Consider the following 17,460-nt stretch of genomic DNA (forward strand, 5'->3'; position numbering starts at 1 on the left):
ATCAGTCATAATGAAATAGCAGAGTTGACTTGATGGGCCAAATGGCCTAATTCTGCTCCTATAGCTTATGGTCTTATGGTTTTAATTCTTAGTACTGATACTTACTATTGGCACGGAAGAGCTGGGCGAGGAGACTGTCTGCCCACTGTGTATCTCCAGCACCTGATAATGATTAACCTTCCCACTTCCAGTCCCCAGTGTATACTGAACTGGTTTAACTCTGTTGATAAACACAAGAGATTCTGCAGATGCTGGAAATCCTGAGCAATGCACACAAAATGCTGGAGGAACTCAGCAGGCCAGGCAGCATCTATGGAGAGGAATAAACAGGGACATAGAGAATCGTATTTTTATTCTGGATTGTCCTCCTGCTGAGCCAGTGAGTGGAGTGGGGGGAGGGAATGGGCTAGTGGTGACGGGATGGGTAGCAGAGTGCCATCGGGTTGCTTGCTTTACCTTCGCTACCAACTTCCTCTCACTTTTGCATGCTCAACCTGCAGCTCCTCCCTTCTCTTTCTTGGGTTCTTTATCTCAGGGGACAGGTCGGTGAGCAACACCCATTGCAAGCATGCCGACTCCCACAGCTGAAGTAACTAGATCACCTGCAACCCCGCTTCCTGTAAAGATTAAACTCTATCTTCCAGCTCCATCATATCCGTTCTGACATTGACACATTTCACCCCAGTTACATAAGACATAGAATGTTTCAGCACAGTACAGGCCCTCCGGTCTACAATGTTGTGCTGACCTCTTAACCTGCTCTAGCTTCAATCTAACCCTTCCCTCCTACACAGCCCTCCATTTTTCTATCATCCAAGAGTTTTTAAAAAGTCCTTCGTGTATCTGTCTCTTCTATGCACCCACTGCTCTCTGTAAAAAACTTATCTCTGACATTCCTCCTAAACTTTCCTCCAATCACAGTAGAATTATTTGGAAATACAGTAGGGCAACAGGTCTTTAGAGCCCGATGAGCTGGTAATCCCCAATTACACCCTTGTGACCAATTAACCTACCAACATGGACACCTTTGGAATGAGGGACAAAATGGTTTACTCACAACTTCAAAACTTAATAACTGTTGAAGATTCTTTCACATTGGAGAGAATTATGAGCAAACTTACAAAAATATTTTGATTTAAAACCGTCTGAGACTTGGCCATTTTCCATGGACGTTCACAATACTGCTTCACTGGGTGAGCGGTAAAACTGAAAGAATGCCAAGGGTTGTCATATTTATGGGGGTGGCATGATAGTGTAGCAGTTAGCGTAACACTGTGACAGCACCAGCACCCCAGGCTCAATTCCTGCCACTGTCCGTGGGGAGTGTGTACGTTCACCCTGTGACCATGTGGGTTACAGCCGCAGTGCCCGAATAAAAAGTAATCCCCCCATCTTCACTGTTCCTCATCCCCTTTTCCCTCTCTCACCCTATCTCCTTACCTGCCCATCACCTCCTCCTGGTGCTCCTCCCCCTTTTCTTTCTTCCATGGCCTTCTGTCCTCTCCTATCAGATTCCTTCTTCTCCTGTCCTGTATCTCTTTCACCAAACAACTTCCCAGTTCTTTTCTTCACCCTGCCCCCCCCCCCCGAGTTTCTCTTACTCATCTTTTTTACTCCAGTCCTGGTGTAGGGTCTTGGCCCAAAACGTTGACTCTTTTTCATAAATGTCACCTGTCCTTCCGAGATCCCCCTTCACTGTGTGTGTGTGTGTGTGTGTGTGTGTGTGTGTGTGTGTGTGTGTGTGTTGCTTGGATTTCCAGCATCTGCAGATTTTCTCTGGTTTGTATGATTGTCAGGTTGGATTCTGAAAACAGGAAACCAGTAATGCAGGCAATAGTCGGTCTGCTTTTGCAGTAACCACATAGACACAAGTCTCTGAATATTTGTACTTTGTGTGCGGTTAGCAGAATTGCTGCACTACTGCAAGTTCCAAATTAGTAAAGCTAACCATAACCATCTCCTTTCCAGTAAAAGCTTATTTAAACACGTTGCTTTAACCCAATCTAGTGTTCAACATTAGATAGGTTTTTAGACTTTTTTTCTTTATCATTAGATGATTTTCTTGAAACCGCTGTTGTTACAGCTCTGGTGACTCACAGTTCAGTGTCCACAGACCTGCTCGAGTGCTGACATTTGCTGCCACAAGTTAACGCAGTTTGACTGTGACAGGTGAGGAACTATCTGACCAGGGAGATTCTTCTGAATACACCTGACCTGAGGACTCGGACATTTTCCACGGGCATTCACAATTCTGCTTCACTGGGAGGGTGGTAAAATTGAGAGGATGCTAAGGGTCGCCACATTTATTGGTTTGACACAAGAGAGTAGAGGTTAGCAATAACACTATTACAGCACCAGCGATCAGGGTTCAATTCTTCCCACCGTCCGTACGGAGTTTGTACGTTGTCCCCGTGACCACATGGGTTACTTGATCATATGGGCGTAATTGGCTAGGGCTTCTTACTGTGCTTTTTCTCTAAAAAGGTAAATAATACCTTCTCACAAGTAAATCAAAAGTGAGGTTAATAATTGTGTAGTCTCTGCTTGCAGTTTCTGTATTGACAAACAGCACATTGAAGAAACTTAAAATTAGGTGAAACTAAGTCTTAAAATAGTGATTTCATTTTCAGTATAATATTCGCCCTCAGTACGTTCAACTTATGAGTGAAGAACATTCGGACCTGAGGATGGAGACACACTTACTGACTCTCCGATGTACTATGTGAAGACTTACCAAACCTTGCATATACCTCAGTCACTGCCTGATTCATAGCCATGTCGATTAAACCTCTTCCCAAACAGAAGTGTGGAAATACTAGCAGAACATTTTTTAACATTGAATTGAACATTTGGAGACCCTGGAATAGAAAAATCATGCAGTATTAATTGTTTTGGCCTTCGGCCATAAGCAAATAGGGCACACCTGAAGAACTACTGAACTTCAGAAGCTACAAGTTCACTGTGTATTTCTGTATCAGTTATCACCCAACAACCTTACTAGCCACCCAATGCCCTACCTCCCTGGTATTCATCATTACTTTATACGGTGCTGTGCAAAAGTAGGAGATGAGTTATTAACTTTAAACTTTCTGTATGATCACTCAAAGAGTTGAACTGTACGTGCGTGTAACGAGAGCTGTATAACTCATCTCCTTCTACCGTAGGCCACAAACTTATCAATCACCCCTGCGGTGGACCACTTTCTGGAGGTCCAAGACACCAACTTCTACAAAGAAGGGATCCGTATGCTCTACGACTGCTGGACTAAGTGTGTACAAGTAGGAGGGGACTATGTTGAAAAATAAATGTGCTAGGTTTTCTAAAATTGACTCCTTCTATCTTAGGCCACGAACTTATCAATCATCCCTCATATATATAGCTAGGGTGCCTCAGACTTTTGCACACTACAGTATTTGTTAACGTGGAGTGGAGAGTAAATCGGGCGGGAGCAAAGGATGTTGGGAATAGTGAAAGTGAGGCACCATGGGAAGGGTGTGGGACAGGTGGCAGAGAAGGAGTGCCAAGGGTGGGAGGGGTGTTGTGTGGGTGCAGAGTCTCTCTCTCTCTCTCTCTCTCTCTCTCTCTCTCACTCTCCTACTCTCACTCTCACACTCTCGCACTCTCACTCACTCATTCTCTCTCACTCACACTCTCTCTCTCATATATATAATTAGTTTACTGTGTTTTGCACCTTGGCCCTGGAGTAACACTGTTTCATTGTCTTTATTCAACGGTATTCATGCACAGTTGAATGACAATTAAACAAACAAACTATATTGAATTCCTGCAGATTATCAGAGATTCATTTGTTGAACAAATAACATTTTTATAAAAATATAACATTGTATTTTTTGAACAAAATGAAATAAGAAGGCCCATTCATTAGAGTCAGAATACTACAGCAGAAAAAAACCCTTCAGCCCATCTAGTAATGTTGAACTGCTATTCCACCCAGTCCAATTGACCTGCACCTGGACCATAGCCCTTCATACCCCTCAAATCCATGTACTTATCTAAACTTCTCTTAAATGTTACTCCTCATAACTTTATCAAATCTCCCCTTATTCTCCCACTCTCCAGGGAATAAAGTCCCAGTCTGACTTTTCCCTGTACCTCAGGTTCTCAGATCCTGGCTGTTTACCTGGTTATTACCTGCCCCATGTTAGCTTTTATTCTGCGTACCTAATCCCACTGGTCTGCACCTTAACCAAACTCCTCTTAAATGTTGCAATTGAACCCGCATCCAGCACTTCCACTGGCAGTTTGTTCCACACTTGCCCCACCCTCTGAGTGAAGAAGATCCCCCTCATGTTCCTCTTAAATATTTCACCTTTCACTCTTAACCCATGACCTCTAGTTCTAGTCTCATGCAACCACAGTGGGAAAAGTCTGCTTGCGTTAACCCTATCTATACCACTCACAACTTTGTATACCTCTGTCAAATCTCCCCTCAGTCTCCTGCGTTCCAGAGAATAAAGTCTGAAGCTATTCAACCTTTCCCTGTAACTCAGATCTTCAAGTCCCAGCTTGATTACCTGGTCATGACCTGGCCTATAGTAGCTTCTAACTATTTAGTCTCTCATTGCACCAATAATGCAAACCAGCAGAGCAGGGGTAATTCTACATTCCCAGGTTTCCCTCTCAGCCCTCTCCACCATTCTCCCAGCAAAGAGCAAAACAAAGTGTCTATTCACACAAAATACTCTGCAGATGGCAGCGCGCGCGGCCACTTTGGTGGTGATGTCTGTTATCTGTCAAGTAGGTGACCGTGCACAATCCTGATTTGATGGAGACAGACGTGAGAGCACGGAGGAACATCTGGAAAACTTCTGAAATGCCCACTTTGCTGCCGCTGCTACTGTGTGGTAACGGGAATCTCCGGAACAGAAGGCCCCGAAGTCCTCAGCTTTGCGTGTTTCAGCAGCCAGGGTGAGGTCGAAGGTGCTCGGCAGAGGATGGTGCTCGGGGGGCTGTACCGGAGAGGCTGGTCAGAAGCTCGAAGTTTTCGGACGGATGGACTCAGTATTGGCTGTGGTCGGCTGCTTCTAAGGCATCGGCGAGTTGACGGTGCCTGGAGGTTTAAGGCAGGGAGTCTCTCCCTTTTGCCACCTGCTATCGGGCACTCGGGAGTCGATCGACTTGGGGACTTTGAGACTATTTTTACCGTGCCCATGGTTTGTTCTTCATCAAATTATGGTATTGCTTTGCACTGCTGTAACTATATGTTATAATTATGTGGTTCTGTCAGTGTTAGTCTTTGGTTTGTCCTGTTTTCTGTGATATCACTTGGGAGAAACACTTTTCATTTCTTAATGCATGTATGCATTTCTAAATGACAATAAAAGAGGACTGAGTGTTCTCATAATCTAAAAAAAAAGATGCAGGGGTCAAAGCAACACTCACAACACGCTGGAGGAACTCAGCAGGTCGGGCAGCATCCGTGGAAAAGAACAGTCAACGTTTCGGGTTGGAACCGTTCGTGGGTTCTTTTCCACGGATGCTGCCCGACTTGCTGAGTTCCTCCAGCGTGTTGTGAGTGTTGCTAAAATATCTATTTAGTAGGCTTACAAGGACTCAAAGAAAACCCACCCTGCTATTTTCAAACAGGTCAAGAATAAAAGTGACAGCACTGCCATTGATGCCGATGAAGAGATTGATGCAGGACAGAGCCACGTAGGCAGTGCTGGGAACGCTGAACACAAACGATGCTGGGTATGTCATGGGGATCACCGCCCACCTGCAACAGAAGGGGACACACATTTGATGCCAGTGTTCATTTTGCAGACAAAGTATGATCAACCAGCCCCCGAGGAGACGAATAATGGAGATGCTGAATTAATGCCTTACCCATAGAGCAGTAACAGAGCTATAAATGCAGGCAGGTTTTGTGAAGAGGTGTAGGCTTTCTTCCTGAAGCCAATGAAGATCAGGATTACCATTATTGTAGTCACTGAGTAGTTACACTGAGGAATAGGGAAACAAACATTGTCAGGTGAAATGTTACAACTGCTGCAAGGTCGCATTGCAATCAAAGTTCAGAGTAAATTTATTATCTAAGTACACACAGTGGCTACCTGTACACCTGCTCATCAATGCAAATATCCAATTATACCAATTAGCGGCAGCAACTCAACGCATAAAAGCATGCAGACACGGCCAAGAGGCTCGGACTAAACATCAAACTGGGGAGGAAGTTAAAAGTGGGGGCTGATAGCATCTGGTGTTGTAGAAGACTGTCTTGAAGCCTGAAGGGACTGTGGACTGATCCAGGGTGATGCTGAAGACATCTGTTAGAACCTCTGTTAACTCACACCCTCAGTCCCTCAGCTCCCAACCAGGTATGCTAGGAAGAAGGTGCCTAAGGTAAGTGAGGAACTCTGAGGAAAGGAGGCACACAAAGAAAGGGCAGACATGTCAAGTAAGTTTTTTTTGTAATAGTCTTCACCATAGAAGGCATTATTAATATCCCTAGGATGTCAGACAGACTAATTCCAAATAACATGGTAGAAATGACAAAAATCTCAATAATAAGGGATTAAATATTGCAGAAAATCAGGGGGTAAGTCATCAGTGCCCATTGAACTTTGCACTGGGATTTGAGGGTAATGCCTGTAGAGTGAGAGGGCCCATTGATTGAAATCTTTCATTGCGCTCTCTTCCAAGGAGGGTGGGATCTATACAAAAGGGACGTTTGCACTTGAACTGGAGGGGGACTAATATCCTAGTGGGAAGGTATGCTAGTACTGAATGAGGTTGGGGGGATGTGGTGGTTTAAACTAGAGTCGCAGGAGGATGGGAACCAGTGCGCTAGAACAGGATAGTGGAGTGGTTGTTGAGAAAGATGTTATCAAGCATACATACATACAAAGTTGATCATCAAAAGATTGAGCATGGTGGGACTAATGTTCTGAGCTGCATATATTTCAAATGCAAGGAGTACTGTAGGAAAGGCAGATTACCTCCGGGCCTGGATCAGCATGTGGAATTATGACAATGTAGCCACTAGTGAGGCTTGGTGGCAGGAGGGGCAGGACTGGCAGCTCAGTGTTCCAGGGTTCTGTTGTTTTCGACGTGACAGAGTGGGAGGGTTGGCATTTCTAGTCAGGGAAAATGTCACAGCAGTGCTCAGTCAGGACAGACTGGAGAGGGTCTAATGAGACTTTATGGGCAGAACTGTGGAATAATAAAGGCGTGACCATGTTATTGGGATGATATTATAGACCAACCAACAGTCTGCTGGATTTAGAGGAGTAAATTTGTAGAGGGATCGTAGAATGTTGCAAGAAACATAAGATTGTGATAGTAGGTGATCTTAACTCTCCACATATTGGCTAGGACTCCCATACTGTAAAAGGACTAGATGGGATAGAGTCTGTCAAATCTGTTCAGGAAAGTTTCCTTAATCAGTACATAGAAGTCCCAACTAGAGAGAGGGCGATACTAGATCTCCCATCAGGGAATGAGACAGGGCAGGTGACAGAAGTTTATGTAAGGGAACACTTTGTGTCTAGTGGTCAGAATGCCACTAGTTTCAAGGTAATTATGAGAAAGAATAGGTCTGATCCTTGGGTTGAGATTCCAAATTGGAGAAAGGCCAATACTGACGGTATCAGAAAGGATCCGGCAGGTGTGGATTGGGACAGATTATTTTCTGACAAAGATGTACTTGTTAAGTGAGTGGCCTTCAAAAGTGAAAATTTTGACAGGAGTTTGTATGTACCTGTTGGAATAAAAGGCAAAGATAACAGGTTTACGAATTCAGCAGGCCAAGCAGCATCTGTAGGAAGAGGAGCAGTCGACGGTTCAGGCCGAGACCCTTCGTCCTGACGAAGGGTCTCGGCCTGAAACGTCGACTGCACCTCTTCCTACAGATGCTGCTTAGCCTGCTGTGTTCACCAGCAACTTTGATGTGTGTTGCTTGAATTTCCAGCATCTGCAGAATTCCTGTTGTTTAGGTTTACGAATTCTTGGTTTCGAGAAATATTGAGGCCCTGGTTGAGAGAAAGAAGGAGGTGCATCAAAGGCATAGACAGTTTGGAACAAATGAGGCACTTGAGGAGTATAAGAAATGTAAAAGAACACTTAGGAAGGAAATCCGGTTGAATAAAAGAGACATGAGGTGCTCTAACAGTCAAGGTAAAGGGGAATCCTAAGGGCTTCTACAGATATATTAAGAGCAAAAGGATAACAACGGTCAAAATTGATCCTCTGGAAGATTAGATTGGTAATCTATGTGCGGAGCTGAAGGAGATGGGGGAGATCTTAAATGGATTTTTTTGCTTCTGTATTTACCCGGAAGATGGACACAGATTCTGTAGATATGAGGCAAAGCAGCAGTGAGGTCGCGGACCTTATACAGATTACAGAGGAGGTGGTGCTTGTTGTCTTGAGGCAAATTAGGGTGGATAAATCCCCAGGGCTTGCCAAGGTGTTCCCTCAGACCTTGTGGGAGGCCAGTGCAGGGGCCCTAGCAGAGATACTTAAGATCATAAGACATGGAGCAGAATGAGGCCGTCTGCTTCACCATTCTATGATGGCGGCTCCTTTTCTCTCCTCTTCAGCCCCACTCCCCAGCCTTCTCCTGATAACATTTGATGCCATGCTAAATCAAGAACCTATCAATTTCCTCCTTAAATACACCCAACGACCTGGCCTTCACAGCTGCCTGTGGTAACAAATTCCACAACTTCACCATCCTCTGGCTAAAGAAATTTCTCCGCATCTCTGTTTTAAACGGATGCCCCTCTAATCTGAGGCTGTGCCCTTTTGTCCGAGACTCCCCCACCATGGGAAACATCCTTTCCACATCTACTCTGTCTAGGCCTTTTAACATTCAAAAGGTTTCAATGAGATCCTCTCTCATCCTTCTATGATAACCCCTTTATTCCCGGAATCATCCTTGTGAACCTCCTCTGAACCCTCTCCAATGCCAGCACATCTTTTCTTAGATGAGGAGCACAAAACTGTTCACAATACTTAAGGCGAGGCCTCACCAGTGCCTTAAAAAGCTTCAGCATCACATCCCTGTTCTTATATTCTAGACCTCTTGAAATGAACGCTAACATAGCATTTGCCTTCCTCACCACCGACTCAACCTGCAAGTTAACCTTCAGGTTGTTCTGCACAAGGGCTCCCAAGTCCCTTTGCAGCTCAGATTTTGGATTTTCTCCCTGTTTAGAAAATAGTCTGCACATTTACTTCTACTACCAAAGTGCGTGACCATGCAATTCATAACCTTGTATTCCATTTGCCACTCTCTTGCCCGTTCTCCTAATCTGTCTAAGTCCTCCTGCATCCTACCTGTTTCCTCAACACAACCTGCCCCTCCACCAACCTTCATATCATCTGCAAACTTGATAACAAAGCCAGTTATTCCATCATCTAAATCATTGATATACAGCATAAAAAGAAACAGTCCCAACACTGACCGACCCCGTGGCAGCCAACCAGAAAAGCATCCTTTTATTCTCAGTCACTGCCTCCTACCAATCAGCCAATGCTCTAACCATGCCAGTAACTTTCCTGTCATACCATGGGCTCTTAAATTGGTAAGCAGCCGCACGTGTGGCACCATGTCAAAGGCCTTCTGAAAGTCCAAATATAGAACATCCACTGCACCCCCATTATCTATCCTACATGTAATCTCCTCAAAGAATTCCAACAGGCTCGTCAGGCAAGATTTTCCCTTAAGGAAACCATGTTGGCTTTGTACTATCTTGTCCTGTGTCACCAAGTACTCCATAACCTCATCCTTAACAATTGATTCCAACATCTTCCCAACCACTGAGGTCAGGTTAACTGGTCTATAATTTCCTTTCTGCTCCCTTCCATCTTTCTTAAAGAGTGGAGTGACATTTGCAATTTTCCAGTCCTCTGGCACCATGCCAGAGTCCAGACATTTTTGACAGATCATTACTAATGCCTCCACAGTCTCTACAGCTACCTCTTTCAGAGCCCTAGGGTGCAGTTTATTTGGTCCGGGTGACTTACGTACCCCTAGGACTTTTAACCTTTTGAGCACCTTCTCCCTTGTAATAGTAACTGCACTCACTTCTCTTCCCTTAGACCCTTCAACATCTGGCACACTGCTAGTGTCTTCCACAGCGAACACTGAAGCAAAGTATTCATTATAAAAAATCCTTAGCCATGGGTGGGTTGCGGATGATTGTAGGATAGCTAATGTTGTTAAGATAGGCTCTAAGAATAAATCAGGAAATTATAGGCTGGTGAGTCTGATATCAGTTGTAGGACAGTTATTGGAAGGTATTCAAAGGACCGGATATATAAGTATTTGGATAGATATTGACCGATTAAGGATAGTCAGCATGGCTTTCTGCATGGTAGCTCCGGTCTAACTAATCTTATAGAGTTTTTTGAGGAAATTAACAGGAAAATTGATGAAGGCAAGGCAGTGGATGGAGTCTACATGGATTTAGAAAGGCCTTTGACAAGGTCAGCGTGAGAGGTTGGTCAAGAAGGTTCATTCGCATGCATTCAAGATGAGGTAGTAAATTGGATTAGACATTGGCTTTGCGGAAGAAACCAGAGTGTGGTAGTAGATGGTTACTTTTCTGACTGGAGGCCTGTGACCAGCGGTGTGCTGGAGGGACCGGTGCTGGGACCATTGCTGTTTGTCATCTATATCAACGATTTGGATGACAATGTGGCAAGCTGGATCAGCAGATTTGCTGATGACACCAAGAATGAGGGTATAGTCGAAAATGAGGAAGGCTATCAAAGCTTGCAGCGGGATTTGGACCAGCTGGAAAAATTGGCTGAAAATTGGCAGGTCGATTTTAATACAAACAATTGTGAGATGTTGCACTTCGGTTGGACTAACCAGGGTAGGTCCTACACAGTGAACAATGGGGCACTGAGCAGAGCGGTAGGAATCTGGCAGTAGATAATTCCTTGAAAGTGGCGTCACAGGTAGATAGTGTCATAAGGACAGTTTCTGGCATGTTGGCCTTCATAGATCAAAATATTGAGTACAGGAGATGGGATGTTATGCTGAAGTTGTATAAGACATCGGTGAGGTCTGATTTGGAATATTGTGTGCAGTTTTGCTCACCTACCTACAGGAAGGACGTAAATAAGATCAAAAGAGTGCAGAAAAAATTCGCAAGGTTGTCGCTGGGACTTAAGGAAAGGTTGAATAGGTTAGAATTTTAATCCCTATAATGTAGAAAAGATAGAGGGAAGATTTGATAGAGTTATACAAAACTATGAGGGGTATAGATAGGCTTTTTCCACTGAAGTTGGATGAGACTAGAACTAGACATCATGGATTAAGGGTGAAGGTTGAGATGTTTAAGGGAACATGGGGGGGGGGGACTTTTTCACTCAGTGGGTGGTGAGAGTGTGGAACGAGCTGCCAGCACAAGTAGTGGATGCAGGGTTGATTTCATTATTTAAGAGATTTTTGGAAAGGTACATGGGTGGGAGGGGTATGGAGTGCTATGGTTCAGGTGCAGGTCGATGGTCTAGGCAGACTAATGGTTTGGCATGGATTAGATAGACCAAAGGGCCAGTGTCTGTGTTGTTGTGTTCTATGACTCAATATCACACCGAAATCTGGGAGGGTTACTGAAGACTGGAAAACAACCAGGGTGACTCGCTTGTGCAAAACAGAAGAGAGCCAGAAAGCAGGGAACTACAGGCCAATTAGTTTAACATCTATTATTGACATGATGCTGGAATCAATAATCAGAAAAGGAACAATTAACCAACCACTTAGGAAAGCTGAATGTATTGTGCCTGTAAAAGTATTCAGCCCCTTGGAAGTTTTCAAGAATATGAATACAAAGAAATTTCCAACTCACTGAGTATCCCTCGGAGTACAGTTCAGCCAATCATCAAGAAATGGAAAGTCTGTAAGTCTGCCTAGAGCAGGCCATCCTCAAAAACTGAGTGACTGTGCAAGAAGGGGACTAGTGAGAGAGGCCACCAAGAGACCTATGACAACTCTGGAGGAGTTACAAGCTTCGGTGGCTGATATGGGAGAGACTGCACATACAGCAACTGTTGCCCGGGTGCTTCACCTGTCACAGCTTTGCGGGAGAGTGGCAAAGAGAAAGCTACTGTGAAAAAAACTCACATGAAATCACATGAAGTTTACCAGAAGGCATGTGGGAGACTCTGAAGTCAGCTGGATGTTTCTATGGTCTGATGAAACCAAAATTGAGCTTTCTGGCCAGCAGACTAAATGCTATCTTTGGCATCAGCCAAACATCACACATCATCAAAAACACACCATCCCAACCGTGAGGCATGGTGGTGGCTGCATCATGCTCTGAGGATGCTTTACTGCAGCAGGCCCTGGAAGGATTGAGAAGGTAGAGGGTACAATGAATGCAGCAAACTAGAGGGAAATCCTGGAGGGAAACCTAATGCAGTCTGCAAGAGAACTGTGAGTTGGGAGATTTGTTTTCTAGCAAGACCCCAAGCATAAGGCCAAAGCTAGAGAGGAATGGCTTAAAAGCAACAAAGTTAATGTCCTGGAGTGGCCAAGTCAGAACCCAGACCTTAATCTAATTGAGAATTTGAAAAGGGCTGTTTATGCATGATCCCCATGCAATTTGACAGAGATTGAGCAGTTTTGTAAAGAAGAATGGGGAAAAATTGTAGTGTCCAGATGTGCAAAGCTGGTAGAGACCCATCCACAAAGACTCAAAGCTGTAATTACTGCCAAAGGTGCATTTACTAAATACTGACTTGAAAGGGGTGAGCAATTATGCAAACAATTATTTTGTGTTTTATATTTGTAATTAATTTAGCTCACTTTTTTAGAGATCTGTTTTCACTTTGACACGAAAAGAGTCTTTTTCTGTTGATCAGTGTCAAAAAAGCCGAATTAAATCCACTGTGATTCAATGTTGGAAAACAAAAAAACATGAAAACTTCCAAGAAGGGAGAATACTTTTTATAGGCACTATAATTAAACCTATTTAATACCGTTTTTTAAAAAAGGTTAACTGTGCTTGACTTGTATCTCTGAATCCTTTGAGTTTGAAGGTTTTATCTTATCAGCTCTAGAAACTCAAAATCATAAATATATATTTAGGTGTTGGCATATTGCAATGATCTATTTTTATTATGTAACTGAATTATATTACATTTTAGACACTTGACATGTATTATAAGACAGTTTCAAGTGAGGGACATTATTAGCAGCTGCTACTTTTCCTTTGAGCAGTGGATTATGACGTACCATGTCCCAGATGAAGTTGGACACCCAGTAGGTGGCTGAGCTCATTCCACTGACAAACTGCAGGTGCTTCGCATTCGAAACCCTCTCCTGTATCAGGTAGATCGCAAAGCTGGCTGGGACAAATGACATGGCGAAGACCACGCTGATTGCAATCACTGCATCCACTGAAGTAGTAAGGCTGAAATCACATGTCCAATTTGCTGTTAATGGCAGCAAGAAACATCAGCAAAGTTGGTACAATTATAACAGGGAGGGAGACTCAAAGAGGCCCTTATAGAGATGCAGCACGGTCCCAGGCCTTTCTTGCCCATCTACCTTTTTAGACTCCTGGCTATCGTTCACCACTGGGCCAACACCTCCAAAAAAAGACTTACTGGATATTCTTCCCCTGCAGTTAGTGAAAACTTACTTAATTTTCATTTAGAGATACAGCTCAGTAACGGGCCCTCCAGCCCAGTGAGCCTGTGCTGCCCAATTACACACATGTGGCCAATTTAACTACTAACCCGCAGACCTTTGGAACGTGGGAGGAAATTGGAGCACCCGGAGAAAACCTTCATGGCCACAGGGGCAGCATATAAACTCCTTACAGACAGCGAATGGAATTTAACCCAGGTCACTGGTTCTGTAATAACTTTATGCTAACCGCTATGGTACCGTGCCATTGATTGCTTTATAGGTGATGCTTTCAGAGGTTTCAGAGGATGCTTTGCAAATCTCAAAATTACTAAGTGGTAGCAAGTATTAAATCTTGATTCTGTTTAAAAGTGAGGGTTACCCATTTCAAGTTGTGATGAAGCAACTTTTATTCCTCTCAGAGGGTTATGAGTTTTTGGAGAATTCTCCTCAGCTGGGGTGTGGGGCTGAGGAGGGATAAAAAAGGATCAGCCATGATTGAATAGCAGAGCAGACTCCATGGGCCAAATGGCCTAATTTTGATCGTATGTCTTGTGGTCTTACGGTCTAAGTTGTGCTGTCTGAATATTTTTGAAGTAAATTCCTGATGAGCAAGAAGATGAAAGATCACTGGGGTTGGTGAGAATGTGGAGTTGAGAATGGCCTACTCCCGTGACTAACAGAGATGGTCAGGTGTCGCTCAATAAATGTGGCCTCGGCGCTCACCCACTTACACTGTCACCTCTGAAAGCTGCTCCTTTGTGAGGTTGAGCGGATGATTGATGACGGTAATGCCATAGTCCTCTGCATGATGTTGTTTGGGAAGGTTCACCCGAAGAATTGCATTGTTGGCCACATTCGTGAAGGCAACCATGGCGTGCCAACCTTTGTTATTGAACCACACCTGGAATAGATATATGTTAGGGAGTCACAACTCCTGACAGGAGAGCAAGCATCAGTTTTGTACTTTCCGGTTATAAACAAAATCCTAAACGAGGTCAGATGTTTTCATGCAGGGTTTAGTTTTACGTCAGATTCTTGAGGTATCCAGTTGCTCTTTATCCACATGGCAAACAGTATGAGTCTTACCACAGACTGGTGTGCACACATTACACAGAACAGACAAAGCAAACTATTGCATCAAAAATGTAGAAGCCATGCATCTCTTCTCCACCTGCTTTGTATTCTGTGCTCAATGGTTCCATTTAATATCAGAGAATGTATACAGTATGCAACCTGAAATTCTTACTCTTCACAGACGTCCATGAAAACAGAAGGGAATGACTGACAGAAAAGCGTTGGATCCCCAAGCACCCCTCTCCCCCCAACGCACAAGCAGCAGCGAAGTGTCAACCCTCCCCCACTTATTTCAGCACCCACCAAACAAGCAACAGCAAAGCCCCCAAACAGAGACCATGATTTGCAGTCCAACAAAAACAATTGTTCATCTGACAATTCAACATGCTACAGGCTCTTTCTCTCTCTCTCTCTCTCCATAACAAGGGACAGAGAGGTGTCACAATTTCACAGCGGGTGGGGAGACCAACGAAAGCAAACAGCTCGCTGATTACGATGTTACAATCTGCCATGGAATAAAAGCTTTGTTCATGGTGGTTTGGAGCTGAGGTCATATCTTTTGTTGACTGCTTAGTTATGCTCAATTATGCTTAAGTACGCTGAAATTTCATCGCTTCTAGATGATATGTTTGCTAATTGTGAATAAAGGATCGAATAACTTTCTTCAACTTTTGGGACAATCATTATTGGAGCTGAGGGCGCGTTATACAAGTATAACAAATTCATGGTGGTTGCCAGCAGCGGCAATCATTTTTTTTTAGAATTGGCCGCTACAAAAGATACGAGCGCAGCAAAAAGAACTTTGTGGTCTTCATTTCAGGTTTTGCGACTCACCTTGATATTTTCTTCAGTCTCCAAATACTTAAGGAAATCATTCAGATTACTATACACCATCTGTGTAGTATTGCCCTAGCGCAAAAAAAAAAATCAATTAATTGAATAATATGACCAGGAATTCAACTTGAACATTGCAGCAAGAATTGGATGGAAGAAGCTGTATCTTTGTACCACTAGAGGGAGCAATGAAGCATGGAAATATCCTCTGAATGCTACAGGATGGCCTTGCTCTTTGGTCCTATCTAGAAACTTACTGAACAATGAAGGGCATCTTTTCCCTCTTCATTTGGAGATAAACTGCATTCAGGTGTATGTATGCGGTGAGCTTTTAAACCTTGTACATTAGAGGGACATGCTTACATCCTTTGCAACTACAACACTTCACCGGAGAAGGTAAGAGAGGAAAAGAAGATCAGATGGCCCACAAGATAAGGTTTCGGAAGGTCAGCGAACTCGTTGGCTAAAATAACGTGATCATCACCAAATAATAGACTTCATATCCAAAACTGTCAACTCCATCAGCCTTACAAAATCCTGAACAGTGAACTAACACTGACAAGTTTGGGGTGACGTGACACAATCGCTGAGCCGCTGACACAGGCTCAGTTCTGCCGCTGTCTGTGAGGGGACAGTATGTTCTCCTTCGGGCGGTGTGGGTGTCCTTTAGGTTCTCCAATATCTTCTCACATTCTGAAGACATACTGGTTGGTAGGTTGATTGGATACGTGGTTGTATTTGGGTGGTGCGGGCTCATTAGGCCAGAAGGTCCTGTATCTCAAAATAAACTTTAACCCTATTGTGCTTTTGGTGATGTTGGCTCCAAGTAATGCCAATATGACATTTGAATTATTCCATCAGCTAGTTACATCAGCCAAAGCGCCTTCTTTAATTTAGTACTAAAATGCTGCTGGTTGTTTACTGTTTATGTGGATTATCAAATATGTGAAGAGAAGTTCATAATTTTATTGTCATCTTTCTTTGACAAAGTCATTTAATTGATTCAGTGTCTCTGGAAAGCAGGGAGGTACTAGGTTGGCTTCTCTGTTGCATTAATTAATTCATAACTGAGCCAGGCATTATTTAATATCTAAACCCAAATGGAAGATCATCTGACAGCTGAGCAGTAAAATATTAAGAACCCACTGGAGATTATTATATTAATTTTTATTCATTGTTCCATTAACCAGTGTATTGCTTTTACTGGAGATGGTATCATAGAGTCATTGAGAAAAACAACACAGAAACAGGCCTTTCGGCCCATCTTGTCTGTGTTGAACCATTTAAACTGCCTTTACTCATTGCCCTGTACTGGTGTCATAGACCTCCATACCCCTACCATCCATGTACCTATCCAAGTTGCGTTAAATGTTGAAATCAAGCTCACATGCACCACTTGTGCTGGAAGCTTGCTCCACACTCTCACAACTCTCTGAGTGAAGAGATTTCCCCTCATTGGCGACACGGTAGCGTTGTGGCCTAGCACAATGCTTTACAGTACCAGCAACCCGGGTTCAATTCTTGCCACTGCCTGTAAGGAGTTTGTATGTTCTACCCGTGAATGCATGGCTCCAGGAGCTCCAGTGTCCTCCCACAGTCCGAAGACCTACCAGTTGGTAGGTTAGTCAGTCATTCATTGTAAATTGTCCTGTGATTAGGCTAGGATGAAGTCGGATTGCTGGGCGGTGTGGTTCGAAGGGCTGGAAGGGCTTATTCTGCACTGTATCTCAGTCAATCAATCTTCAATTAATCAAAAAAAAATGTTACCCTTAAAAATTTTCACCTTTCACCCTAACTCATGACTACTAGTTTTAGTCCCACCACAGTATGTGAATAGCTGTAGTGAATTTGCTGAGTTGAGGCTATTTTATCTGTCAAAGGAAATCTGGATAAACGGAAGCAACACACACACAAAAGTGCTGGTGAACGCAGCAGGCCAGGCA

At 43.7% G+C, this 17,460-nt stretch overlaps 1 protein-coding gene across 3 annotated transcripts in view; it reads right to left on the reverse strand.

The window, feature by feature from the left end:
* The window catches only part of abca4b (ATP-binding cassette, sub-family A (ABC1), member 4b), a 173,075-nt gene that overhangs the window by 20,891 nt on the left and 134,724 nt on the right, over positions 1–17,460 (reverse strand). For all 3 annotated transcript variants that reach the window (XM_072273476.1, XM_072273475.1, XM_072273477.1), the window contains 6 exons: positions 15,518–15,592; positions 14,341–14,510; positions 13,211–13,388; positions 5,848–5,963; positions 5,590–5,737; positions 2,735–2,858 (listed from right to left, as the gene is read on the reverse strand). In XM_072273476.1, coding sequence (XP_072129577.1) covers positions 2,735–2,858; positions 5,590–5,737; positions 5,848–5,963; positions 13,211–13,388; positions 14,341–14,510; positions 15,518–15,592 — 811 coding nt within the window. The remainder of the gene's footprint in view (positions 1–2,734; positions 2,859–5,589; positions 5,738–5,847; positions 5,964–13,210; positions 13,389–14,340; positions 14,511–15,517; positions 15,593–17,460) is intronic.

This window comes from Mobula birostris, chromosome 12 (genome assembly GCF_030028105.1).
Source record: "Mobula birostris isolate sMobBir1 chromosome 12, sMobBir1.hap1, whole genome shotgun sequence".
Lineage (NCBI taxonomy): Eukaryota > Metazoa > Chordata > Chondrichthyes > Myliobatiformes > Myliobatidae > Mobula > Mobula birostris.